The following is a 27,396-nucleotide window of genomic DNA, read 5'->3' on the forward strand; positions in this document are numbered from 1 at the left end:
TGATGATCAAGTCTCTTATCAGATTGAGAAATTCCGTTATCAAACCGCTGGATGATCGATAGAAGGTATATTATGATTTTTTTTTTTTTTTTTTTTTATGTTTTGAATATATTTCTCTTAGAGCAATTAATAAATACTAATGTATTTTAGTGTGTTATATTAGAGTCTTCCTATGTTATCAATTTTTTATATGTTCTTTTATTTTCAATTCATTACACTAAATATCTCTTCCATCTAGTTGTCAAAAATCAACTATTTAGTCAATTAATTATTTAAAAATAAAAATTATATTTGATTTATAGAATTTTGATGCATTTTAGTTAAATTAAAATAACTATATATATGATTTTAATATAGTGTTAATTTTTTTTAAATGTACCAACAAATATCTTGCATTAATTTAATAAAGTCTAATTTTAGAAAAATTTAATTACATACAAAATTAGGGGCCAAATAAATTTCTTAAATTGTTCATTAACTAGTTACCTTTTAATAAAAATGCAGAAAACATTTAGGATAACAAATTAAAAATAGACATAATAGCATAATACTGAAAAGACATAGGAACTAAAATAAAGAAAATCACAATATATTTCTCACATAACTTAGGGCTTATACTCTATAACCGATCCATTAATAGAGTATAAATTAATAATTCAATACAAAGTATATAATATCAAATTTTTATTGTTGGGTCAAAAGCGGTTTGACCCTCCATTCAAAAAAAAAAAGAAAAGTACAACAAAAGAAAAGAAAATATAGAAACGAATTCTTCACTCCAGAGTTGGAAAGATAAAATTAGCAGGCATCTGGATTTGCCAAGACATAAGCCTCAATAGCCTTGAACATGCTAAAGGCTTTCTCTGCTCCAGCCTTGACTCTTTCTTCATTGATCTGACAACCTTCCTTAGGATAGTACTTGCTGATGCTCTTGACAATGGATCCTCCATCAGGAGAAGCCACTATCTTAATTTCATAAGAAGTTTTCTCTAGTTCATCCATCCATGGCTCACCTCCAATAACATTGTAGCAGTGTATAAAATTATCTTTATCTGTTGCTTCAATTTTGGTCTTAATATATTTAATTTCACCACCTACAAAAAGCATGAAAGAACACATTAATTATCTAAATATTTATTACTTTTTTAATTATTAATTTTAGCAATGCACATATATCTAACACAGAATATATAACTTTTGATTATATATAGCTAACCTTCAGCAAATGAAGTTTTCTTGATGGTTCCAGGTCCGCCATTTCCTTCAAGGAACTCTATACTAACCTGAGGCATAATTTTGGGGATAAGAGTGTCAGATTCAAGGATGAAAACCTTAAACATTTTGGCTTGTGGGATTGAAGTTGTAATCTCCTTCTCAAAAGTCAAAACACCCATGATGGCTTTTGGTAAAAGATCAAGTGAAGGGAATTGAATGAACAAGGAAGAGGATTTAAGGACTTGTAGAATGTTTATCCAAGTGAGTTGTGGCAAAATGCAATAGCAAAACGAAGTATTTATAGAATAGGTGTTATGTTTTATTGTCAAAATATTCCGTGTAAAGCAGCAAACGAATTTGCAGAAAGGTCATAGAAATCAAGCTTGAGAATGAATTAAATGAAAAGGCTGGTGTGCTATTAATATGATTTCTTGACCTTCTAGATACGGCCGCGTTTGGGAAGTACCCTAAAGAATACGTTTTTCTTTGTTTTTTCTTTAACCAGTATTCTAAAGAAAAGTTGCCCAATAGAAATGAATGGTATGTATTATATAGACTCTTCTGTGTAGCAACCTGTTGTTTGTTTTCCTTTCTTTTATATTTAAACAACTTCAGAAATACTATTGAGCCAAAACTCATTTGTAGAAGGTTAGGCATATTACTTTACATATTACAACACAATCAAGAAGTGTTAACATCTTTCTTTTATTTTTTCTGTTAACAAAGCAAAATATTCTGTAGAATCTTATTTATTATTTTATTAATATATCAGGTTGAGGGAGATTATATAATGTGAATGCTAGACAAGGAGATCAATCTAGTCAAAATACTCATGTGTATTATTGTGATTTTTTTCTTCCTATTTTATTAAAAGAAATTATTTATTTTGAATCATTGTCTATGTGCAACTAGAACATATTAAATTTGTGTTAGCAGTATGATAGCTCAATTTAATCCTCTATTTTTTGGATGAATTCATGTTGAATTTTGGGCTCTAGGTAATTAAAACATGTTACTTACCTTGGGGGCTACTATCAGTACAAATGGTTATATTAAACTAAAAGGGTCATGACTAATACGAAGTCACCTCTGTTACTGAAATTAATTTTTTTAAAATAAGTATGATGTTCTATTTAGAGATATAATTAAACTAACGCAATGTGTGGTTTGAAATATAAACTTTGTCATTCTATTTGATATTCTTTTTCACTGTCAATCCATGCTGCTTACTTTGAAGGAGGCTCAAAATTCTTTAAAATTTAGTAAAAATACAAGTAAAACCTTTGATAGGATAAAAGAGCGTATTTTTAGTAGTTGTTTTTCCTTTTCATTCTTTCCTGTCTGTCATAGAAATTAATATATTTGGTGGGTGGGAATTCTTGTCCGATTATTCCTGTCACATGCTGTCATAATTGGCTAGTTCCAGGAGTCATGCTTGGCTGGTTTGCAATGGATAACATAGATTTTTGTTTTTGTTTTTTGTTTTTTACTTTTTGGCTCAGTAGTGATCAAATTCATTGATAGATAGGAGTTACATCATCTGTACATGTGAAGAGTTTAACAAGTTCGTTTGGAGGGTTAACATACCATCCAGGATCATACAGAAAATTGGACATTCTTACTAATCCAATCCGCCAATAGATTTTGTGATCTTCTAACAGCAGAAATATAGCACCTTCAGTAATCTCCTCAAGAAAAATTTCTCAAGGGACTCCATTGTTATTGCTGCAACTGTCAACAAGAACTGAAGAGTCAGATTCACAATTCACTCTTTGCCAATTGTGAGAGATTGTGAATTGACTGTGGGATAATGATAGATTATATATATTTAATTTAAATATTTTAGCTAGTCATACTTAAAATTTAATAATATTCTAAGAAGAATTAATGAGTAATCCATCATTTTACAAGAGAATATTCTCTTTAGTTAATCTATTGATTATCATCGGGTCAAAATATAGTTTGACCTGCCACTCGAAAAAAGATAAAAAGAAAACGAAAGAAATATAAATATAAGAAAACATGAAACCAATTATTAACCCTAAAATTAGGTATTATACAAATTAGCAGGCATCAAGATTTGTTAAGACATAAGTTTCAATAATCTTAAATTTGCCAAAAGCCTTCACTGCTTCAGCCTTGGTTCTTTCTTCGTTGAGCTTGCAACCTTCCTTTGGGTAATACTTGCTGATGTTCTTGATAATGGACCCTCCATCAAAAGAATCTACTACTTTAATTTCATAAGAAGTCTTCTCTAGTTCATCTATCCATGCTTGCCTCCAAATATACAGCAGTGGGTGAAATTATCTTTTATCTGTTGCTTCAATTTTGGTCTTAATATACTTAATTTCATCATTTGAAACCTATAAAAGAGCATATTAATTATTGAAATCTTAATTGCTTTTAAAGTTATTAATTTGATCAATGTACCTACATATAGCACTAAAGATATGAATTCTGAAGAATTAATGCTAACCTTCATTATAGGTAGTTTTCTTGATGGTTCCAGGTCCTCCATTACTTTCAAGGAATTCTATATTAATCTGAGGTAAAATCTTGGGAATAAGAGTATCAGATTCAATTACTGGTTTGGGATAGTGGTCTTTGCCTAAGTATTAATAGTTTATAGCATTTATGTTCTCAAAAAAGATTAAAAAGAATAGTTTATAGCATTTCAAATCTCTCCTGTTGTATTTCCTGAATGAATTCATGTTGCCTAGTGTTCTACTATTAAAAGAAGATTTTAATTAAAGGGAAGTTATTATTAATAAGAAGCCACCTTCTTCTATGATTGAAATTAACTCTAAAGCTGATTGAATTTTTTGTTTTATCTAGAGATAAAGATAACTAGATAAGATTGTATAATAAAGAGTGTCTAAGCTAACGCAATGGGGACAGAAATTAATATTAATTTAATCTTTTGTTACACTCTCTTGTATTTTAGTGTATTATATTAGTATCTTCCTACATTTTCAATCTTTTGTTTCTTTTTCGAATAATTCAATCTTTTATTATTATGTTGTTTTATTCTCAATCATTATAATAAATACCCTTGCCATCCAATTCTGTCAAAAATCAACTAGTGCCATATAGATTCTATATCATTCATAAAATTTTGACAAGTTTTGGTTAATTTAATATAAAATAATATTTAATATTCTTGAGAAAAATTTTGATTGCCTATTAAGTCGGATAAAATACATTATTTATCGAATTATAACGGGTTTATTATTATTTTATATGTATTTCCTTTCCTAAAAAAATAAGTAAGTTCTTAACTAAATAAAATTAAAAGATGACTTATTTATTTATTTTTTAAATAAAAGGAGTTAGTTGAGCCAAAATTGAATAACAAGTCTACCCTAATTTGATAAAAGAATCATTCACGTTATTAAAATATAGCATTAATTTTTTTCTTGAAAATGTAACAATAAATATATTGTTTCAATTTAATACTGTTTAATCTCTCAATAATTTCATTACATCAAGAGATCAAATAGAATTTTTAATTTTTTAAATTGTTCTATTAACTAGTTAACTTTTGGTAATAACAAACATAAAAGATATTTAGTATAACGAATAAAAAATAAAGGAACATATATAATAACATATTGAAAAGATAGTAATTAAAACAAACAAAAATCACGATATTTTTATTATGACGTTGGGGCTTATGCTCCATAATTAGTCCGTAGACTATAAACCAACCATTCAATACAAGTTTATAATTTCAAACTTTTATTACGAGGTCAAAAGTGGTTTGACCTTCCACCCAAAGAAAAATTAAAATACAAAATTAAATAAATTAGCAGGCATCTGGATTTGCCAAAACATAAGCCTCAATGGCCTTAAACATGCCGAAGGCTTTTTCTGCGCCAGCCTTGACTTTTTCTTCATTGATCTCACAACCTTCCTTAGGATAGTACTTGCTGATGCTCTTGATAATAGATCCTCCATCAGGAGAAGCCACTACTTTAATTTCATAAGAAGTCTTCTCTAGTTCATTCATCCATGGCTCACCTCCAATGACACTGTAGCAGTGTGTGAAATTGTCTTTATCTGTTGCTTCAACTCTGGTCTTAATATACTTAACTTCACCACCTACAAAAAAAAAAGCATGAAATAAGAAATTAATTATCTAATACTTAATTGGTTATTTAGTTGTTAATTTGAGCAATACACATACATATAACACTGAATATATGTCCTTAGAACAATTAAAACTAACCTTCAGCAAAGGAAGTTTTCTTGATGGTTCCGGGTCCGCCATTTCCTTCAAGGAACTCTATACTAACCTGAGGCAAAACCTTAGGGATAAGAGTGTCAGATTCAAGAATAAAGGCCTTGAACATTTTGGCTTGTGGGATTGAAGTTGTAATTTCCTTCTCAAAAGTCAAAACACCCATGATGGCTTCTGGTAAAAGATGAGGTGAAGGGAATGAACGAGGAAGAAGATTTAAGGATTTGTAGAATGTATATCGAAGTGAGGTGTGGCAAAATGCAAGAGCATAGGGAAGTACTTATAGAAGCAAACGAATTTGCTGAAAAGTCATAGAAAGCAAGCTTGAGAATGAATTAAATAAAAAGCTGGTGGGGTAATATGTATTAATATGATTCCATTACCTTCTAGATATTCTGAAAAGTTATGTTTTCTAAACCAGTATTTTAGGAAATAATTGCCTGTAGAAATGAATAGAATAGTGCCGACAGAATTCGGAAAAATATATAATTGCCGGCTTGCCGTCAATGGAAATGAAAGGTCTTATTAGATATATATGGATATCGACTTTTCCTTATGGAGTTACTCTGCTATAAAAGTTAATAGCATTTTCCAATTATTCATTTAGGATCCTATCTGGTTTTTGCTTTAAATTCCATACATGCATGACAAAAAGAGAAAGAAAAAAGAAAAAACCTAGATAAGATTGTACAAGGAGAGCGACGGAGCTCAGGCAATGTGGGCCCAGAAAATAATATAAAAAATTCTAATTAATATGAAATGTTTTTCCTGACGGTCAATCCGGGCTGCTTATTTTGGAGGAGACTGTTGAAGATTCTTTGCGAGAATAGTTGACTTTTAAAACCTGTTGCCGTCATCAAACCTCTTCTCACTCCGTTGTTAAGGGACCGCATTTTTCGGATTTTTTACGTTAATACCATGACTTTTGTGCTCATCCAGATATATATATATATATATTATGTTTTTGAGATTTTTTTTATATTAAAAATTAAATTATATTTTCTAAATTCTAAAGCTTATCTTGTAATGCAAGATATCTCAACGTATCATTCTCTTACAAATTTTTTAAAAGAATATGATAAATAATAATAATAATAATAATAATTTGAAAGGTAAAATTTCATAATTATATTTTGTACAAACCAATAATTGACACATGTATATTCAGTTCTGCTTATTTACCAAATCTGCATCTAGACATAATACTTAAAAAATTTTAAGCAAATATTTATCTGATATTTTTTAATAATATATCAAATTAATATATATTTATTAGTATTAAATAATTTTATTTGAGAGTTGAAGTTGAAGTTGAAGTTGTGTTATATTATTAACCATTGTGAATAGGAAGCCAGATATACATTCTTATAACTTAGTTATTGTTGCAAAATTATAATATAGAAGACTTGAAACGTATAAAGCACCTTTTCCCCCTTTCAATTACAATTAAAATTACTATGAATTTCTGCCACGTCACTTATAAGAATATGACAAGCCTTTTGTGAATTTGTATTTGGCAGATAGTAAAATTCAAGAATAGAAAAATAGAGAATTTTATATCTTCTGAGAAATAAAGTTACAATTATCGAATTATGATTTCTAAAAAAAAAATCAGTTAATAAAATAACAAATAATGTGTTTTTGTCCCCTCTCAATTAAAATTAAGATTGCTGTAAATTTCAAACCAATTGTTTCTAGAATACGACAAGCTTTTTGTTTTTCTAATTATGCGACATTAACCAATATTTTTTTAATTTTGACGTTCAGTAATTATAATCATAAATAGCAATTGCTTTGCTACTATTTTCCATTTTATGACATTATGAGTTTGCGATACCAATTGTTAAATGAAAAAAAAAAAAAAAAGAATTGGTCAAAGTCAAGAAAGGAAAGAGACAGTGTAAGAAAATGCATCCTCACAGCCCTCATTTGGATAGTATTTACTGCTCCTTTTGCAACAGGAGAATTCATTATTTTTATGTTACAAGACATTTTCTCCAAATTATCACTTCAGGATTGCCTCCAATAACAGTCTTTATTTATTCTAATTAAATAATTAAATTAAACAGATTAGAACTTTATAACTATATTACTATCCCTCTTATTCATCTCTTTCATTCTCTAATTACAAACTCAAAACTGTAACTATACTTATACTTCAATTATATTCCAGGTCTTCTAAAGTTCTTTTATATTATTAACCACTGTAAGAACATAGTGTATAGACAGATGTACATTCTGATAACTCAGTTATTATTAGAAAAATTACAATCTAAAAGACTTGAAACACTGAAAGTTACACTTTTCTTAAAGCATCTTTTCCCTTTTCAATTAGAATTAAGTTTACCGTAAGTTTCGGGCACATCACTTCTGAAATATGACAAGCCTTTTTGTAAATTTGTATTTAGCAAAAAGTGAAAAATTGGAGAATGGAAATTAGAGAATTCTATGACTACTTCTGAGAAATAAAGTTACAAATAATGTGTCTTTTGTTCCCTCTCAATTAAAATTAAGATTGCTATAGATTTCAAACGAATTGCTCCTATAATACGATTCTTATTTATTATTTATCATACTTCGTCCTTGATGGCCGTTGCAAATCAAAAATGGAAAGATGCAGTTAAGACACCTGATCGGCCCGACTTTCTCGAATGTCCACCACCGGCCCTTCTTCTTTCCGGGTAATCGATTAGTTATGAAATACCATTAACTCTTTGTGTTCCTCGACCCGACTCCGAGATCTCGAATTCTTTTAACTTCCGGCTTCCTTAGTTTCCTTGCCTGACGGTCCTACAAGATTTATTTCTAATATGGGACAATAAATTTTAACATTGACATTAAACGTACATTATGAACTTCTATCTTTTTTGAATTTCAATAACCAATATCTTAATTTGACGACCGGTAATTATAGTCATATTGCTAGTAATTTTAAATGACAGTATGAGTTTGTGACGCAAATTGTTAAATTGAAAAAAGAATTGGTCAAAATCATAAAAAGATTGAAAATAGTTTTTATAATCTTTCTGGTCATAGGATTTGTAAAAAGGAAAGAGATAATGTAAGAAAATGCATCCTCATTTCTAAAAAGAATTATTATAGAAAAAAAAAGTATATTTTATTAATAGAAGCAATTTAAATACATGAGAGTAGACAAGCTGACAGTACAGAGAGTGGCATAAAGAAGCCGTAACTGATCATACAGAAGAGCATATGATATCAGGATCTCGTATTCTTTAGTCGGATTGATAGAGAACGTCCACACGACGTTTATTCAAAACTCTTTTATTACATACTCTTAGTAATCACGCCAACAGTGGTTTAACTGTTCCATTCAAAAGTGAAATAAAAAGAAAATCATGAAAAAAAAAAAAAACAAAGCATAGCACTCCATGAAAATCAAACACAGAAGTTTTTACTGTTTTGGGAGAAAACAATAACTTTTTAGTTGCAAGCATCAGGATTTGCCAAGAGATGAGCTTCAATAGTCTTGAACATGCCAAAGGCTTTCTCTGCTCCAGCTTTGATTTTGTCTTCATCGAGCTCACAACCCTCTTTTGGATAGTACTTGCTGCTGCTCTTGCAAATGGATCCTCCATCAGGAGAAGCCACTATTTTTATCTCATAAGAAATCTTCTCTATGTTATCACTCCATGGATCGCCTCCAATGATAGTATAGTTATGTGTGAAATTGTCTTTGTCTGTTGCTTCAACTTTGGTTTTGATATACTTGGCATCACCACCTGCAAATATAAAACAATAAATAATTTACTTAACGACACTGAAGTTATTCTCCCCATCACTATGAGGTTACATGATTTATCTGTAAAAACAATATATGATTGATGATTAACAATAGTATATGAATTATTAACAATTAAGACTAACCATCGGTAAATGTAGTTTTTTTGATGCTTCCGGGCCCTCCATTTCCTTCAAGGATCTCTATGCTAACGTTAGGCACAATCTTAGGGATAAAGGTGTGGGATTCAAGGACAAAGACCTTGAACATTGTGGCTTGTGGAACTGCAGTTTTGATTTCCTTTTCAAAAGTCAAAACACCCATGATGGCTTTTTGAGAAATTAAGATCGAATGAAGGAGAATGAATATAGCAAGGAAAGAGGATCTATATATGAAATGCAACTCGAGTGTGGCAAAATGCAGGAGCAAAGGGAGGTATTTATAGAAAGAGCATGAAGAGGTTTCGTGTCAAAGTTTTGTAAAGATCTAAACGGATTTGGGTTTAAGGTCAAAGAAGGCTAGCTTGAGCAGGAATTGCTGATGACTCGTACACATTCTAGATAATACAGATGCCTCATATAATACTAACGTTTTCTGAAAAGAATGGTGCCATTTCTTTTTTATTACACTAATGCCAATTTTTAAGGCAGCAGAAGTGTTAGGAAAGCAAACAAAAAATAATATTTAGATATTACTTTTAGGAGATCGAGTAAGAAAAGCAACTTGATTTTTATATGGTGTTTATTTAAAATATAATTGTTTGTGGATTAGAGGCTAAACAAATCATGAACCATTTACTATATCAAATAAAGATTTATAACTCTTAATTTCTTTTTCTTTTGATTAAGGTACATAACTTGTAGTTAGTGTAACAATTACTATAATTAATCTTTATTAATTTCGATTGATGGAGAAACTCAAATTAAATATTAGTTTGATTGACAATAAAAACAAAATTTAACTTAATCAACTACAGTAGTTTTTGAAAATTATATTTTGAGCATATTTGAAATTATTGTTAGGTATTAAAAGATTATATTTAAATTCCTCTATATAATTGATTGAGTTTTTAAATATTATTAATTTTATTTGGCAAACATATTTTTAAAAATATCAATTTATACTTATTTTTCTCAAAAAGTAAATTTTAAAATTGCAAAAGAAAATATCTAAAAGATTATTTTTTAAGAAATATTTTCACCAGCCTAAATCTTAACAATTTTATTAACACACTATTTTTTTCCACAATCTAGGAAATTATGGCCTAGATTTACCTTTAATAGTTAATCAGTCAATGTTAAACTTAATTTTCTAGCCCTAATAATACGATATATGATAGTTTATCTAACGGTCAATCCAGGGGGACAAAGAGGCTGCTGGGATGATGCTAAACATTTTCATAAAATATTTATTAATGATAGAAATAATGCTTGAATAATTAATAGTCAAGTCTTCTTTTCTCTTTTTTTATGGAAATTAATTGTCAAGTAGCATGTGAGGCTTGGAAAAGAACCACAAATCCACCTATGTCGGCTTTTGGATTATTTTATGTTATTGTCATATGATGTCTGATTGTTCTCCTCGTAAAGAATTAATTATACCACTTGGTTAGATTAACTATACCAATATTTCAGTATATTAAATTAATAACCATGTAAACATTAATCAATAGTGGGATTAGATTAAGGTTTCTAGGCATATTAATATTATATGCAATATTCATATTTAAATTCTTCAACTTTTAATCTTGTTTTTAACCTTTTAACATGAAGAATCATGTGGAATTTTTTGACATTTTAGTTAAATTATTATCAATTTGTATCTAAATTCACTAATACCGTTAATTCAATATTTGTAGTTTATTCATTCTGTGTCAATTACTTGTAATTCCATTACTATTCCAATCCTTGTTAACTTTGTTTTCATTTAAAACTAGTCATGTCAATTTTCATAGAGTTTAAATAGAAAAATCGAAGACATAAAATAATCTCGTAATTTAATTATTATTTTTTTTAGTAATTTCTCATGAGTTTTGGATGATCTGGCCTACTCTTTGTCGTTTATTCTATAAGATTGATTTTGCAGCAAACAGACTTTGTTTGAAATTTAATCTGTCAAGATTAAAACTACTAACCGTGTTAATAAATTTGGACATATTTTGCTAAAAACTTAATGTCAAAAAGTTAAATTATAAAATCAAATCTTATTCTCTCTCTTGTGCTTGTTGATATACATTAGGTTTTTATATTTTTATTTTTATTTTAAAACAAATAAAGTTTTATAAAATATGTAAAAAAAAAATCTTTAATCTACAAAATAAAGATTTGTACTAAGCAAGACAAATTAACCCTAGAACTAAAAACGTTAAAATTTGGAAAAATCTACAAAAGTAATTAATTCAGCATCTCTATTGGAAATTCTTGTACATCTATGATGAGGTGTAAGGCCTCATGGTCCTTTATTCATCGAAAAGAGCATAACCTATCCATTCGATGGACTCGGTTGCGAATTCATATAATGAGGCCAAAAGCGGTTTAGCCTTGAAATAGAAAGGAAATAGAAAACATGACATCAGGATTCATAAAGACAGAAGTAATTAGTTGCAGGCATCAGGAGTTGGCAACACCATTATAGGCTTCGACAGCTTTAAACCTGCCAAGGGCCTTCTCTGCTCCAGCTTTATTTTGTCTTCATCAATCTCACAGTTTGTTTTCTTTAAATATGTACTACTTGCTGTTGCTCGCTCCTCATAACGAACCCTCCATCAGGAGAAGCAACTACTCTGACCTCATAAGCGACTTTTTTCTAATTCATTCATCCATCGCTCAAAACCACCCCTTCTTCTGAATCTAACGGAAGCTGATTAGCCATATTGGTGCAGAAAACAAAAAGAAGTATAATCAAGACTGTGTGTTCATTTGATAGTATGTTCAAATTGGTTTCTTTTAGTAGTTCTAGATGACTTTACAGTGTATTTACAGAAACAAATCCACCAAGAAGGAAAAGAGTATACAAGAAATTAGGCGGTATTTCAAAGCAGGAGTTCCAGCCAAAGAATCGATTAGTTATCATTAAGTTGAGTGTAAATTTTCTGATTTTGGGATTCCGGACAAAGAAAAATTTGCAAATTTTGTGGAAGAACGCAGTAATTACTTTTTCTCTAATTCTGTTTCATTTTGATACATCAGAAATAATTTAAATAAGCTCTACAATTTTGTTAGGGTTAAAGATAATTAAATATGAAGAAAGGAAAAGGGTCCAGCCCCATATAAGAAAAGAATTTAAAAGATTAAAGAAAAAGATTATAATCCAACTCGATTTGGACTGTGTGAGCCAATATCGGAACGAGATTGGAAAGAGAAAAGAAATAAAGAGGATTTTGTGTATCGCTAGCTACCTCTGTTGTTAACATGTTTTTAAAAGGAAGTTTTGTGGCATCTTTGCTTTATTTCATATTCGGCTGTGATGTAGTAAATTTAATCTACACAGCTGGCATCTTTCCTTTAGTCTCCTATTTCTCTACTCTCTAGTTTAAGTTATTAATTGATATCCTTTTGTGAAATTTTGATTGAGGCTAATTAGGAAGTAAAATTGAGAGAAGTATTGTTTGCAGTTGTTGTTTCCTTTGGTATAAATACTGACAAATTAGTAACCATGATGAACAGATTAAACATAGCCACACTTTTAAAGTCACTTACTTAAATTGCAATCCAACACGAACTGCTGATTATCAACCCTAGAGAAAAGATGCAAGTTTTGGGATCTGAGCACATCTCGTCATGCTTCTCCCTTGAGAAAGTGTTGCATAATAAATTCTTTTGTGCTTTAACAAATGTTTCTGTATACATGTCAATACTTATTATTAGTAATTAAAAGTTGCAGCTCCATATACCACACTCATCCTTAATTGGGAAACAAGATTTAATATCTGCCTCGAAATCGCAAAGGGTCTGAGAGATTTACATTCCAAATCGATTGTTCATGGGAACATGGAATCCTCTAATATTATACTTGATCCTACTGATTTCGAGCCAAAAATATCAAATATAGGACTTACAAGGGATGCCCAGTAAATAACAAATCGCATGTACTGCTTCCTACAGTTTTCTCGTAATGCTTGTTCAACATCTCACACTTTTGCATGATTGCAGGGAAAATGTTGATGTGTACAATTATGGAATTCTTGTGGTCGAAATAGTTTCTGGGAAGAAAGAAAACTACAATCATGATTTTCAATCGGTGGCTTCAGATTTACATGCAAGGGAAAGCCTATTATTGGATTTTGTGGACAAGAGGCTGACCGACTATAAGTGCTGTGATGAGCAAGTCATCACTGTTTTGTAATTGGCGATTATGTGCACTAATGTCTCACCTACCCTTAGGCCTACTACGTCTGATGTCGTGCTGGGACTTGAAGGCCAGAAAACCATGGAGCAAATTTAAATTTAAGACTGCTTCATGCTAATTATATAACAGGACAGCATAGGAAAATCAATCTGTTATTTTCGTTTATTTTTTATAATAATAGTATTTTTATTAATATAAAATGGGGAAAAACTCGCAAATAAGGAAAACTACCCATTTTTATATCAATAAAAATAACTAGCACAATTATTATTTTAATTTTACTATATTTTAATATTTAGAAGTAGACGATGATATAAAAGTTCATGTTCTTCTAATGGGTCCAGCCCATGTCAAAAGAATGAAAAAGATTTAAAACAAAAGAAAAGCCTTGGCTGATTGGAGAGCACATTTTGGACTAATAGCTCTTGGTTTCTTCCTCTGCTGTCCATGGCTAGTTTATATATATAATAGTGTCTTTCTTGGCTTCGACCTTGATACATTCTTTACATTGTTTGAGCGCCTGGCGAGAATAGATGTTTTAAAATTCGAAACCTTAAGTGTTGTGTTAATGATAATTTTAGCTTTCTATGGGAGTTAAAAGAAAGAAAGGAAATATAGGTATTCTAAGAGTTATATTATTGTATGAGTTTACTGTTGTATTGTTTAAATTTATTGTATCAGTTCTATAACTAAGCTGCAGCGGATGATTGTGGATTAATTAAAAAGAACATTCACACATGTAACATGTTTCTTGGCCATCATTTAAATCTGCAAAATCAAGAAATATTGCATCTTATTCTTAGAGAAGAGTTTCATATGTATATTTATAGTGAGTTCATAATCTTTAACTCTCGAATCCAGTATTACCATAAAAGCCATCCTTTCAACACAAAATATCAGACTTTTATTTCTAGGCCAAGATTAGTTTTGGCTTTGGAAAGAAAAAAGAAAGCATGAATACATGAAACCTCATGTGTTAGAACATGGACATTTTTCAGTTGAAGGCATCAGGATTTGCCAGGATATATGCTTCGACAACCTTGAACATTCCCAAAGCCTTCTCTTCGGCGGCTTTGATTTGGTCGACATCGATCTGGCTATCACCCTTCGGATAGTACTTGGTAATGCTCTTGCAGATGGATCCCCCATCCGGAGAAGGCACCATCTTTGTCTCATAAGAAATTTTGTCTAGCGTATCCATCCATGGATCACCTCCAATAGCACTATAGTTGTATATAAAATGGTCTTGGTCTATTGCTTCAGTCTTGTGCTTTATGTACTTGACTTCGCTCCCTGCATGTGTATAAAACTTATAATTATTAATTAATTAAACAATAAAACATCATCTAGTTATGATCATGAAAACTTATAGATGTAATTGAATCATTAAAATAATTACAATATTTCAGCTTCTTCTGTTGTATCAATTTATTAAGTAGCTAAGGGGAGCAAGTATATATTAACTTAAAACTAACCTTCTGCAAAGGTTGTCTTCTTAATGGTTCCAGGCCCTCCATTTCCTTCAATGATCTCGATACTCTTAATGGCTTGTGGCAGAATTTTGGGGATAGTGTTATCGGCGTCAAGCACAAAGACCTTGAACATCTTGGCAGGAGGGATGGCAGTAGCAACCTCATTTTCATGACTCACAATACCCATGGTAACCAAAAGATTAAGATCCAAAGTGAAGGAAGAAGATATAGTAGATGTTTGTTTGGTGTGGGAAAAATGGAAGAGCTAAGGCAGGTATTTATAGATAAAAATGAGCTTGAATTTTGAGTGTGAAAGTCCTTCTGTTGCAGATCAAAATTGATTTGCATTCGATTTAAGGTCAAAGAAAGCATGCTCGAGGATGGATATAGAATCCCATCATTATTTATTACAAATGGTGAACTTTTTCCATTGTTTCTTCCACATGTCAAAAAGAGTCCATCAGTGACATAAGTGCACTGAGAAGGCCTCCCATCTTTTTATTATTATTAAAAAAAGATTAAGCCATAAGTGCAGAAGGACACTGCAATAAGATGGACTCCTATGTTCAATTTTTCTTTTTCAAAAAGGCTAAAAAGGAAAATGACTAGAAGTGAAGAGATGGCCATTTTTATAATTGGAAACTTTTTTTTACATTCTGCGCCCATGGTTTACATGTCTAATGACAGAAAGATAGATCGTGATATTATTATATTTATTACTCATAGTTCCTAGACGACTTATGTTGACTGTAAATCACTTAACAAAAAGTAATTATAAAAATAAGAAATTATTTTTAATTTTACATGGGAATTATATTTACATATCCATCCCCAAGCAAGTATTCTTTCTTTGATCTAAATGCAAGTAATTTAGATCTCTAGAAGACACAGTTTCAGACAAAACTCATACTATAAATACCCTCCCTGTCTTTCTCATTTCACCACGCCGAGAAGATGCTCTACAACTGCAACCCAATTCTTCCTCAAATTCCTTCACCTTCACTTTGTCTTTTCTTTCTTTCTCCAAAAGCTATCATGGCTGTTGTGACTCATGAATCTGAGATTGCTACTGCAATCCCTGCAGCCAAGATGTTCAAGGTCTTTGTCCTCGAAGCTGACAGCATCATACCTAAAATTCTGCCTCAGGTTATTAAGAGCGTCGAGATCCTTGAAGGTAATGGAGGCCTGGAACCATTAAGAAGACTACATTCGCAGAAGGTCAGTTTATACAATTATTGTTTCGATAAAATTCATAAATTAGTGTATAATAATATATGTTTTATTAATTGCACAAAGTAAGAAGCATCAAGTAGTTATTAATTAAATATATTTGCAGGTAGCGAATTCATGTGAAGAATAAGGTTGAAGCCATAGACAAAGACAATTTGACATACTCTTACGCTACGATTGAAGGTGATCCATGGATGGACACATTAGAGAAAACTTTTTATGAGGTCAAAATAGTGGCTTCTGCTGATGGTGGATCCATTTGCAAGAGTACCAACAAGTACTACCCAAAGGGTGATGCCCAGATCAATGAAGACCAAATCAAGGCTGGCGAAGAAAAGATGATGGGAATGTACTTGAAGCCTGTCTTTTGGCAAATCCTAATGCCTATAGCTAAAATCTTTTGTACCCTCACAACTTTCTCCGCACATCAGTTTTCTTGTTGCAGTTAAAGTTGGTAATCGTCCTCTTGTGTTTTGTCCTAAAGAACTACTTTGGACACAGGTATATATACCAAAACTAATAAAAAAGTAAAACGTATAAATATATGTCAATCATCTATTGATTTGATGTATAAGTGGAGATATATATTAAGCTCAAATAAAAATTTTCCTTATTTATATATGTTAGAACATAGCATTTATAAATTATAGAATTTAGCAAAAAAAATTATAATTAATGTTATTAAGGTTGATTGATTTAGTTTTTTATTAATTTAATATAATTTATTAAAAATCATAATAGAGGGTAGCAATATAAATATATAAAAAAATTTATAAAAATCCAATTTAAAGATTATAAACAAAAAAATAACTAAATTCTATAGAAACACAACAAAAAAAGTCAAAATATTAATTGACAATAAATTTGGATAAATTGAAAAACGATGATGGTCTTTTCTTTATTATTAAAGATAATAGAACTGTGATATTTTTAACTAATATATATATATATGTGTGTGTATGTGTGTGTGCAATTCAATTAAAAAAAGAAAAAAGTATAAATATTATTTATTATGTAATTCACACAGAATATAAATAGATTAATTTAATTAATTAGAATTAAAAAGTATAAAATTTATTTAATATTAATTAATTAAAATAATAAAACATATAATTTAAAATATCACGAGAGTCACGTATCAGTATATTATCTTTTAAATCTTGTAAAATTTGGACGAAGGTTTTCCGTTATGTATTTGAAATTTTATACGCTAAAAAATTTTCAGATTCTAGCTATTGAAGCTTCACTTACGACTCTTTTTACAGGATTAAGCCTTCACCTTTGGCATAAACTGATACAAGTGAAAAGAATTAATTAAAAAGAATAGATTACCCCATTTTTTTCTAGTTAGTAATATGTCAGGGAAGCTTTCTTAAACATAAAGTTGGTCGGATATATTCTTTCTGCCACTAACAAAAAGATATATTCCAGCTTCAATTTAGTCAGTCGAGTGATAGGAAGTGTCTGCAACTCTAAGTAGATGATGATCCTTTGCAATATTCAGAGAGATAATTCCCCTTTTCTTATTCTTGTTCTCCTGTTTTGATATTTTCAAAACATGTGTGCGACTCCAGCATGGAACTTGGCAAAGGAATGCTTGGCACTGCAGTGTAGTAGGTTGAACTTCCTTTTCCTTTTCTTTTTTTTCTTCGTTCTCTTTTTTGTTTATTTTCTTTTATAGTTTGTCCATTTAAATTGAAGTAGATTACAAAAATCTGTAAAATCGTTCGAATTGAGTGCAAATACACTACAAAATCAGACCGTAACAGTGATGAAGCTTTTGCTACGGACAAAGCAAGGCATGAATATACTGAGTAGTGACATTTTGGCTCAGTAATCCATGAAGCATGAAAATATTGTTCAATTGCTTGATGGGTACTAAACAAAAGCTTACATGTACTAATATACGGATGCATAAATGATAGCTCCCTTTTACAGGCCTTGTTTGGTAAAATATTTTCTCAAATGACTAATTTGATACTTGAGTCAATTAGTTATGTATATTCCAAATCATTATTTTACCTTCTGCATGCAACAGGAAGGAAATGCAAGGTTGAATTAATTAATTGCATTACAAATCATTGTTCACTACTGATGTAATAAGAAAGTGAATGCATTCTGCAGGATTTGTAGCTTCCTTTTTTTGCTGACAACATTAGAATAAGAGTAGACTTCATGATTCCCAGATCCATATATATTAACCTTAACTGAAAAACAAGATTTAACATCTGCCTTGGAATAGCAAGGGGTCTGATGTATCTTAATGCTAGAGGTGTTATGTACAAGAATATCTTACCCCTGCAGTTCTGCACGATGGTACTCTAAAGCCTAAACTGTCTTGAGCTTGATGATTATATCAGTGAATGCAAGCTTTTCGTTTGTATGCGAAGGGAAGGCTACTAGACTTGGTGGATGGAAGGCTATCTATCTATAGTAAGGAGGAAGCCTACACTGTCTTGAGCTTGGCGATTATATATGTGCGTTGGCGAATCCCTACTCTTAAGCCTTCAATATCAGAAGGTTTGATTGATTGTATGACAAAAACATTAAGCAAATTTCTGGCTCTGCCACTAGCTCTACGTGACTTAGAGAGGCTGATCTGCCAACTGCTTGCCTAAAAGAATTGGTTGCGTAACTAACTCTATGAGCATATTTTGTTCCTTATTTGTTCTGTTTTGGTTCTGTAAGGGATGTACAATGATCTGACTGTTTTAAATTTAACCTTTAATCTTTAATGACAATGACGGAAAGAGACGATGCATATATACTGTACTATTGGGGCCTTCACTTGTTTATAATGCGCTTATCGGAGGAGCAAGTCTTAGAAACTTGCCCATACATTTCTGTCCTCTTGAATACAACGAGGGAGAGAAATTGTTTTAGATTGGTTAGTTTGCTGGATGGATGTAGAAGTATATTTCCAACTATGAGTTTTGTTGCTACTAATGTTACTAGCAACTGCTATGGAAGAAAACCCCCTTTCGTAGATTTCTGACTTCATCTTGACTTGCAATTTGGTTGTTCGTATCAGGCTAGATTCTGCTTCAGTTAAAACGTAATCAAATTGATTATAATGCAAAAGACCTGATCAGATGATATTCCCTAGAAACCGTGAACTATGAAAGAATCCAATAGGAACTCTTGATAATTAAGCATCCATTTCCGAATATGTGATGTGTGATATAGTCATGCAGCCACTAACAAAAAGAAAATTGCTGCTTAAGAAAAGAATTTTCTTTTCCTTTCAATAAAAAATGGTGGGATGACACATGGATAATAATCTTTGGTATGTCACTCGGAATTTAGAACCAAAGTGGAGAATTAGCATTAAGATTATGGAACAGAGTACAGAATCCCCTTTCTTTGTCTTGTTGCCCATCTGTAAGTATAAGGTCCGGTAGTGAGCTCGATAGAAACTGTTGTCATATCACAATACTGACAATATCTCCACATATAGTCTGACCTTTTTCTGTTCTGCAGTGTAGTGGTGAATTAGCAGAACCCAGATCAGAACTTCATGAACCTATTACAAAGATCGATCGAGATCAATCTAGAGGACTTGCAATCTGCAAATTTGCATGGTAAGTTTGTCCTAATCATTTGAACAACTCTTTTTAGTGCAGGAGATGATCAGGTTACTAACTCAATGCATTATTTTTTGAACAGAAGAAACATATGTAGAAGTACAAGATGGATGGATCACTCTTACAGAGTTGATCAATGCTACTCGAAATTTTAGCCCTGAAATGGAAATTGGCAGGGGATGTTTTGGAATCATATACAAGGTTGCACTTTGCAGTATAATTCTTTCAAATTTTATCATAGTTTTAGTGCAGCTAACTCTTTCTCGCGCTGCATCAGGCGGAACTGCAAAATTATCAGGCTGTTGCAGTGAAGAAACTTTCTCCTCAATCAGAAAAAATAATCAATCTAACAATAAATGAAATTGAGACCCTAAAATTGTTGAATCATGAGAATGTTCTTCCGTTGTTGGATTTCTATTCAAGTGAAATTTTGAACTTTTTGGTTTATGAATACATGGCAAACGGCTCCCTTCATAGAGTCTTGCATGGTAATCTGAATTCTTGCTAAATTTCTTGTTTTTTCTTGTTGGATATCCATAATCTTACCAAGTAAATTTGCAGATGTAAGTACCCCAGTCATCCTCAACTGGGAAGCAAGATTCAATATCTGCCTTGGAATTGCAAAGGGTCTTATGTACCTGCACTCCAAATCTGTCGTTCATAGGAATATCAAGTCCTCTAATATTCTGCTCAATGAAACTCTTACTCCTAAAATATCGAACACCGGATTGGTAAAGGATATTGAGGAGGAAAATCAAAATATGTTCACGCAAGCATCTGTTTTGACGCAGTAAAACGTGTCCTCTTCTACAGATTTCATTTAAGATGCTTATGCAAATATTTTAACACATCTTTTACTGTTACAGATCATATATGGCGCCGGAAAATGCTCAGCAGAGCGATATCACAGAAAAAGTTGATGTGTACAGTTATGGAATTCTTTTGCTTGAAATAGTTTCTGGGGAGGAATGCATAGACCATAAAAAAAATGATAATCATGTTTCTCTCTTAGACAAGGTTATGGAACTTGAGAACTCTTTTACTCCTATTATAGTGTTTTGATTGTGCCATTGTGAAAATAAAAGTGGCAAAAACCTTGACTAAGGTTGTAGGTCTGATACTAAAATGTTGCATGACTGCAGGCTTTGGATTTACATGGCAAGGGGAGGCTAGTAGACTTGGTAGATGGAAGGCTGTCCAACTTTAACACGCAGCAAGCCATCTATGTATTGAAATTGGCAATTATGTGCACAAATATGTCACCTAGTCTTAGGCCTGCAATGAGTGATATTGTTGTGGTACTTGAAGGTGACAAAACCATTGAGCAGATTTCTGAAGTTCACAGTATCTCTTCTTGACTTTAAGAGGCTGTTGTGTCATCCTCTTTGCTTATATTCTATTGTAATAGTAAAGCCAGAAATAGTCATTTGAAGAGAGTATTATTCTCTAAGATATTACATGTGAAACCATAAAGTCATAGTTGAAAGGAATAAAAGAAATACAAGGAACGATCCAGTGTAGAAATCATTGAATTCCAGGAAATTTCAATGTCCTTTATGCACCCCATTTTGAAATTCAGCAAGGCATTAGGCATCTCAACTTCTAAGGTCCTTAGACTTAATAAAATATTTTGTCTACTTCTTTAAAATTTCCTGAATAAATTGAGGTTTGAAAGAGTCTAGTCTTTGATTTTTAGATTAATTACGTAAAGAATCAATCAAATTAAGCTAAGGCCAGCTATCTGTTGAGATTTCTTTTTCCATGTTACTCTCATTATTGCGATTGTAGAAAAACTTTGTTAATCTAATTCCATTATTTTTAGTCTCTGAAATATTTTTCATCATCTAAATGGTAACAGGAAAAAGAAAAATTCAACTTTAACGATCTTCTTTTCCATCCATTAAAGAACAGTATCTAAAATGAGATTCACTTCGAGTAGAAATTATGGTATCCTTACCTCTATGAAGTATGAATTCTGAATGATGTATTTGTGCATAGGTGCTTAATTTGACTTGGATGCCAACCTTGTGAGAGATAATGCTTACCTAACCATGATTAATTAAAATTTGTGGAGCAAAGGGAGAGAGATTAGAGCTATACAAATGAGAAGGGTTAGCTTTCATCCGCAAGCTAATCATGATTGGACATCAATGAAAAGAAATAAAACAGGAAAACAATAAACTATTTGATCCATTTGTCAGAGTTTCATAGGAAGTAACCTTCTATCTTCAGCCTATAAATAGCACCCTCAGTTCTCACATCTCCCTATCTCCAAAACATTCTACATTTCAACCAATTATCATTTTTCATTCTTCTGCAATTCATTCAAAATCCTAGGCTGTGATGGGTGTTTTCACTTATGAGGAGGAAGTCACTAGCACACTCTCTGCACACAGACTATTCAAGGCTATAGCCTTTGAAACTGATGTCATTGTCCCTAAAATTGCACCACATGCCATTAAGAGCTATGAGCTTGTTGAAGGTGATGGAGGACAAGGAAGCATCAAGAAGATTACTTTCGCCCAAGGTTACTTTATAAATTTATATCTAAAACAATCTTTTTTTTAATTTTAAAAGTCAGATATATCTGAGTCAGCATTACGCTCATTTTGATTAATTTATGTGATCAAATGAATTAATAGACGATAGATATAGAAGCATGCCCATTGTCTATAATTATTCTTTTGCCTCTACCCTAACTTGCTTTAGCTTTAATTCACAAAATTATATTTTCCTAAGTGCTTAATATTTATGTATATTTTGAATGTTGCGTGCAGGCAGTCAATTCAAGTATGTGAAGCACAAGATTGATGTACTTGACAAAGAGAGCTTCACATATGGCTACACTATAATTGAAGGTGATGCTTTGATGGACACACTTGAGAAAATCAGTTACGAGACCAAGTTTGTGCCTGCTCCTAATGGAGGGTGCATTTGCAAAGGCACCAGCAAGTATTACACAAAGGGTGACATTGAGCTCAAGGAAGAAGAAATCAATGCAGGCAAAGAAAAGGCAAGGGGAATGTTTAAGGGTATTGAAGCCTACCTCTTGGCAAATCCTGATGCCTAAACCACTGTTACTCCTGTTCATCAGCTAAAACAATATTTCCCTTAATTTCATGGCTCTTCTTCTAGTGTCTAAATAAAACGTGCCTTTGGCTTTGGTAATAAGTGCTTGTGGCGTACTGATCCATCGAGTTAAATATGAAGTTTGAAATTTAAAAAGAAAAAAAAGAAATCATATTATGATACAGATATCCTCAAGGAGAAATTTCTTTTTTTTTCTTCTTTACCAATATTTATATTTTGAAAAGAATTATTTTTTTCTTATTCATAAGGGATTATCTTCAAACCGGTTCTTAGCCCTTAAACTAGCCAATCAATTATAATTGGAAATGGGAATGAAAAGCAAGAGATACTTTTTCTTTTGCTTCAGTAAATTCCATAGACAGTACTAAGGGAGCAAAACCATATAATTGCTGCACTCAAATTTGAGTCAAGAAACCCCAAAATCATTTATTTAATAATTGAGAAGTTTAGAATTCAATTCTTGACCACTTCTTTGTTAATTAAATATTTTATAACAAAATAAAATTCATCTATATTTGTCCAAATTTCAAATTCAAAAAAGTAAAAATATATTAATAAATATAAAATTATTTTTAAATTCTCACCTAAATATTAATGTTACCAAGTTGATAAATAGTAAATAGGGAGCAATAGTATAATCAGTGTAAAACTATATTCAACATTGTTATTATAACTAACATATATTGACTTGTAAACATGTCATAGAATGTTGACTAAGTTGGTTTAAATTTAATGTATAAACCAACTTGTTTATAAGGATTAATTAAGAAGCAAATGGTCCATCACAACACAAAATCAAAGATAAAGAGTGAAATTGTACCAAAATATAAAATTCTTGTATTAGTCGACTCTTATATTGATGTATACTTGGTGAAGGTATTGCTAAGGAATTCAAAGGGGAGTGTAGAGATATTGTTAAAATTCATCGTTTATTCAGACCGTTATAATTATTTTGATTATAAAATTAAATTGATAAATATAATTAATAAAATATTTAATATTTATATTAATTTATAAAATTTTAAAAAATAATAACAAACTAACTATTTTTAAATATTTTTATTTTTTAATTTTAAAATTTTATTAATATAATAATATAAAATTTACTTTTAAAATTATCTATTAATTAATTTTAATATTATATATTAATACATCAATATAATTGATATTATTATTTTTAAAATTATAAAATTTTTATTTAATTAAAAATTTAATTTATTATTAAATATAATACTAAAAATATAATTTAAGATATTATTTTTTAGAATTAGGAATGTAATTTATGAATTAATAAATTAATAAATATTTATAAAATTATATATAAATTTAAATCTCATATATTAAAAGTAAATATATATGTTAAAATAAAAAATTTATATATATACATATATAATTCCATTAACTGTCTAGTCAATGACAACTGTTTCAATGATACTTAACTCATAACTTATAAAAATAAATTTAATTTATAAAAATACATTTTATCAAAATATAATTTATAAAAATAAATTAAGACAAATAACAAGCCCACGATTTACAAGGAGTTGACAAATGACATTTAAATAAAAAGAGAAATAAAGACCGACTACCTGGAGCATTCCTTTTTTGTTTTTTTTTTTATTTTATTATTCTTTGTGACACTCTTTGGACATCTATTGTGATAATTTAGCTCGCCAGCGGTAGTTGATACTGATTCAAATATATAATTTTTCTTTCCTTTTACTTTCAAAGAATTTAATTAATTTTTTATAATAATATTTTAAAATAGAAGTCTGCTAGAGTCCCGTTGCGGCACTCTACTATTATAAATTTATTTTCTAATTATAAATTATTAACTAATATAATTTTAAATAATTTATTTATATTACATGTTTTTCTATTAATATAGATTGTTAATGAATTTATATATAATTTTTAATTATTTATATGAGTCAAATTTTATAGTTAAATCTTATAATTGTCAAGTATTATTAATTAAATTTTAAAAATAGATAAATAATTTTAATAAATAAAAATAATATATTTAATTGATCAATAATTAAGTTCTATATATAATTGACTAATCTAATATTTAATTATATTAATAAATTATTAAAATTAAAATAATATTAATATTTATAGATTTATATGGTACTATATACCTACGGTATATTAGAATTACTCTTTAAAATAAAGAATATATATAAATTTTTTATTATTTTTTAAACAATTTTATCTAATTTTAATAATCATAGGAAATCAGATAGATTTAAATTTAAGTTTTTTTATCCAACTCGCTTAATATCACTAGAAAATATTAGATCTAAGTTCTCTATTTTTTCCCCTCTTATCTAACTTATTCACTTAGTAATTCATTTTCTCCTCTTATCTGACTCATTCATTCAGTAATTCATCCAAATCAATCAGTATTATTGATAATTTGTTGCTATCGACTAGTTTGATTGAAATACCTGTAAAAATGATTAAAAAACGTCAGATGGAATTGTCCGACAACTTTTTCTGATAATAAAACCAGTAATTTATATAAAAATAACTTAAAATATAATAGATATATAAAATAGCATATGCTTATAAATATTGTACCATAGTTGGCTATATAAGGAGTGAATATAGGTCGTATTGGCTTTTTAATTGTGAGCAGATTCCTAGTTCATCATACGTTCTCTGAAATTCATGTTCCATCTATACAACTAATTCTTTAAAACTCTTGGCGTTTTTAGTATTAAATGAAAGCATAATTCTGTTCATTATAGAAATGTAGTCGGCCTAATATTTAATGAATCATCAATTGGGCTAAAAATATTGAGAAAAATATGAAAAGGGAGAAAGATTATCACCAAATATTTCGGCAATTGAAGTAAGGAGTACTGTTCATAATTATTTTGTTTCTGGAAAAAATTTGAAAACTATTACCAAACGGCAAAAGAATAAAGAGATAGGACCATTCATGAGATTGTATTTTCTGGGTCATCTGCAGCTGATCTGTTTTCTGGAAGAGTAAATTTTGGCACCGACTATTTATATTGAGTTTAAATCTATTGAAGTGAGAGTTCATTAACCAAATTGTTAGACATTGAGAACTAATGAATTAATGCCGTCAAAGTAGGAGAGAAGTATCAATGCAGGTTTTGCATTCTACTGGTTACCTATTCAGTTGAAGGAACACAGAGAATTAATTGGCAACACTACCATTATTATGTCCTCAACCTATGTATAAGTACCACTTTTGGGTCACTTTGTCACACCAACTAGAAGAAAGCTACAGCATTTCGATTTTTCTATACCAATCTTTCATCTCCATCTCTTAAAATCAATAAAAAAGGATCAATCATGGGTGTTCTGTCATTCAGCGACGAGTTCACTTGCCCTGTCCCAGCCAAAAAGCTATTCACTGCCCTGATTCTTGATGCTGCTAACCTCATCCCCAAGCTCATACCTCAGGCTGTTAAGAGTATCGAAACGATTGAAGGCAATGGAGGCCCTGGAAGCATCACAAAAATGACCGTAATCGAAGGTTAGTTTTTAAGTTTATAGATTACTTTACCTGTATCATTATCTTTTTATCGTGTGACATTAGAGATAACTCGTATCCATTTATTGTTATGATGTGATGCAGATGGTGAAGTCAAGTATGTGAAGCATAGGATTGATGCATTAAACAAAGAGAATATGACATACAGTTACACAGTGATTGAGGGCGATGTCCTAGCGGAGAAATTTGAATCAATTTCTTTTGAGATTAAGCTCCAGGGAACTCCTGATGGAGGGTGTGAGGGTACAACTGTTGGCAAGTATCATCCAAAGGCAGGTGTCGAGATTATGGAAGAGGAAATTAAGGATCGCAAGGATAAGGCCAGTGCTGTTTTCAAGGCTGTGGAAACCTACCTCATTGCAAATCCCGAGGCTTATGCTTAATGATTATTGCTATATACTGGACTTCCTACTTTATGTGATGTGTTACAGGAATTTGGGTTCAATATTTGTCATTGTGGCCTAAAAAGCATTTCTTGCTTAGTCAATGCAATAAATAAAAACTCATCTTGTTAAATCTAATTCTGTCTTGTTAACACTGAATCCAATAAGATCGAAAAAGAAATACGTACAGAAAGTGGATAAAAGGAATGCCAAATGCTTTGCAATGACGATGGTAGCAAGTCAAGCCAGAAACAGCCAATTTGTAGAAGACAATGAAGGTAGCCAAAAGTTAAGCATCTGGAATATGCCCTAAACAGAGGAGGTATAAATTGGCCGGTTCAGTGCCTCTAGAGGTTCTATCTGATGAAGACAACTTAACAATGAACGAATACTTCTCCCAATTACAGAACAAGCTTATGTAATTAGGAAACAAAAACCACGCATCTATTATGATTTAGCTGACTAATTTTCTTTTGTTTTGATTTGCATGGTTTGTCTTCGGAATCTGCATTTTCATCCATTGATACCCAAAATATATATTTGTTTTTAGCTTTTGGAATG

The 27,396-nt window shown here is 30.6% G+C and overlaps 7 protein-coding genes across 13 annotated transcripts; 2 read left to right on the forward strand and 5 right to left on the reverse strand.

Moving 5' to 3' along the window:
- Nucleotides 1-568: 568 nt before the first annotated feature.
- LOC8280153 (major allergen Pru ar 1) lies at nt 569-1,501 on the reverse strand. The gene is made up of 2 exons (XM_002516953.4): nt 1,217-1,501; nt 569-1,094 (listed from the first exon to the last, which is right to left on the reverse strand). The coding sequence occupies exons 1-2, from the start codon at nt 1,392-1,394 to the stop codon at nt 799-801; spliced, it is 474 nt and encodes a 157-aa protein (XP_002516999.1). The 5' UTR covers nt 1,395-1,501; the 3' UTR covers nt 569-798.
- A 1,658-nt stretch (nt 1,502-3,159) lies between these two features.
- Nucleotides 3,160-4,926, reverse strand: LOC8280152 (major allergen Pru av 1). The gene is made up of 3 exons (XM_025156958.2): nt 4,920-4,926; nt 3,692-3,823; nt 3,160-3,487 (listed from the first exon to the last, which is right to left on the reverse strand). The coding sequence occupies exons 1-3, from the start codon at nt 4,924-4,926 to the stop codon at nt 3,279-3,281; spliced, it is 348 nt and encodes a 115-aa protein (XP_025012726.2). The 3' UTR covers nt 3,160-3,278.
- LOC8280151 (major allergen Pru ar 1) lies at nt 4,842-5,721 on the reverse strand. Its single transcript, XM_002516951.4, has 2 exons — nt 5,444-5,721; nt 4,842-5,316 (listed from the first exon to the last, which is right to left on the reverse strand). Exons 1-2 carry the CDS (start codon nt 5,619-5,621, stop codon nt 5,021-5,023), a joined length of 474 nt encoding a protein of 157 aa, XP_002516997.1. The 5' UTR covers nt 5,622-5,721; the 3' UTR covers nt 4,842-5,020.
- Nucleotides 5,722-8,558: 2,837 nt separating this feature from the next.
- Nucleotides 8,559-9,623, reverse strand: LOC8280150 (major allergen Pru ar 1-like). The gene is made up of 2 exons (XM_048379524.1): nt 9,344-9,623; nt 8,559-9,198 (listed from the first exon to the last, which is right to left on the reverse strand). Exons 1-2 carry the CDS (start codon nt 9,519-9,521, stop codon nt 8,900-8,902), a joined length of 477 nt encoding a protein of 158 aa, XP_048235481.1. The 5' UTR covers nt 9,522-9,623; the 3' UTR covers nt 8,559-8,899.
- Nucleotides 9,624-14,425: 4,802 nt separating this feature from the next.
- Nucleotides 14,426-15,276, reverse strand: LOC8278798 (major allergen Pru ar 1). The gene is made up of 2 exons (XM_002516948.4): nt 15,020-15,276; nt 14,426-14,837 (listed from the first exon to the last, which is right to left on the reverse strand). Exons 1-2 carry the CDS (start codon nt 15,201-15,203, stop codon nt 14,539-14,541), a joined length of 483 nt encoding a protein of 160 aa, XP_002516994.1. The 5' UTR covers nt 15,204-15,276; the 3' UTR covers nt 14,426-14,538.
- Nucleotides 15,277-17,488: 2,212 nt separating this feature from the next.
- LOC8278795 (probable LRR receptor-like serine/threonine-protein kinase At1g53440) lies at nt 17,489-21,372 on the forward strand. Of its 7 annotated transcripts, none has more exons than XM_048379578.1 (7): nt 17,489-17,863; nt 19,732-19,827; nt 19,913-20,031; nt 20,108-20,318; nt 20,392-20,620; nt 20,697-20,847; nt 20,973-21,372. In XM_048379578.1, the coding sequence occupies exons 2-7, from the start codon at nt 19,764-19,766 to the stop codon at nt 21,186-21,188; spliced, it is 990 nt and encodes a 329-aa protein (XP_048235535.1). In that variant the 5' UTR covers nt 17,489-17,863; nt 19,732-19,763; the 3' UTR covers nt 21,189-21,372. The 7 variants fall into 7 exon arrangements, with proteins under 7 accessions (XP_048235535.1, XP_015573292.1, XP_048235537.1 ...); XM_015717806.3 differs by having other exon boundaries at nt 17,490-17,863; nt 19,727-19,827; XM_048379580.1 differs by lacking the exon at nt 17,489-17,863 and adding an exon at nt 19,406-19,627.
- Nucleotides 21,373-22,085: 713 nt separating this feature from the next.
- On the forward strand, nt 22,086-26,973 carry LOC8278794. Its single transcript, XM_002516944.4, has 4 exons — nt 22,086-22,357; nt 22,608-22,898; nt 26,234-26,434; nt 26,537-26,973. Exons 1-4 carry the CDS (start codon nt 22,174-22,176, stop codon nt 26,833-26,835), a joined length of 975 nt encoding a protein of 324 aa, XP_002516990.2. The 5' UTR covers nt 22,086-22,173; the 3' UTR covers nt 26,836-26,973.
- Nucleotides 26,974-27,396: the final 423 nt, after the last annotated feature.

Source organism: Ricinus communis, chromosome 9 (genome assembly GCF_019578655.1).
Source record: "Ricinus communis isolate WT05 ecotype wild-type chromosome 9, ASM1957865v1, whole genome shotgun sequence".
NCBI lineage: Eukaryota > Viridiplantae > Streptophyta > Magnoliopsida > Malpighiales > Euphorbiaceae > Ricinus > Ricinus communis.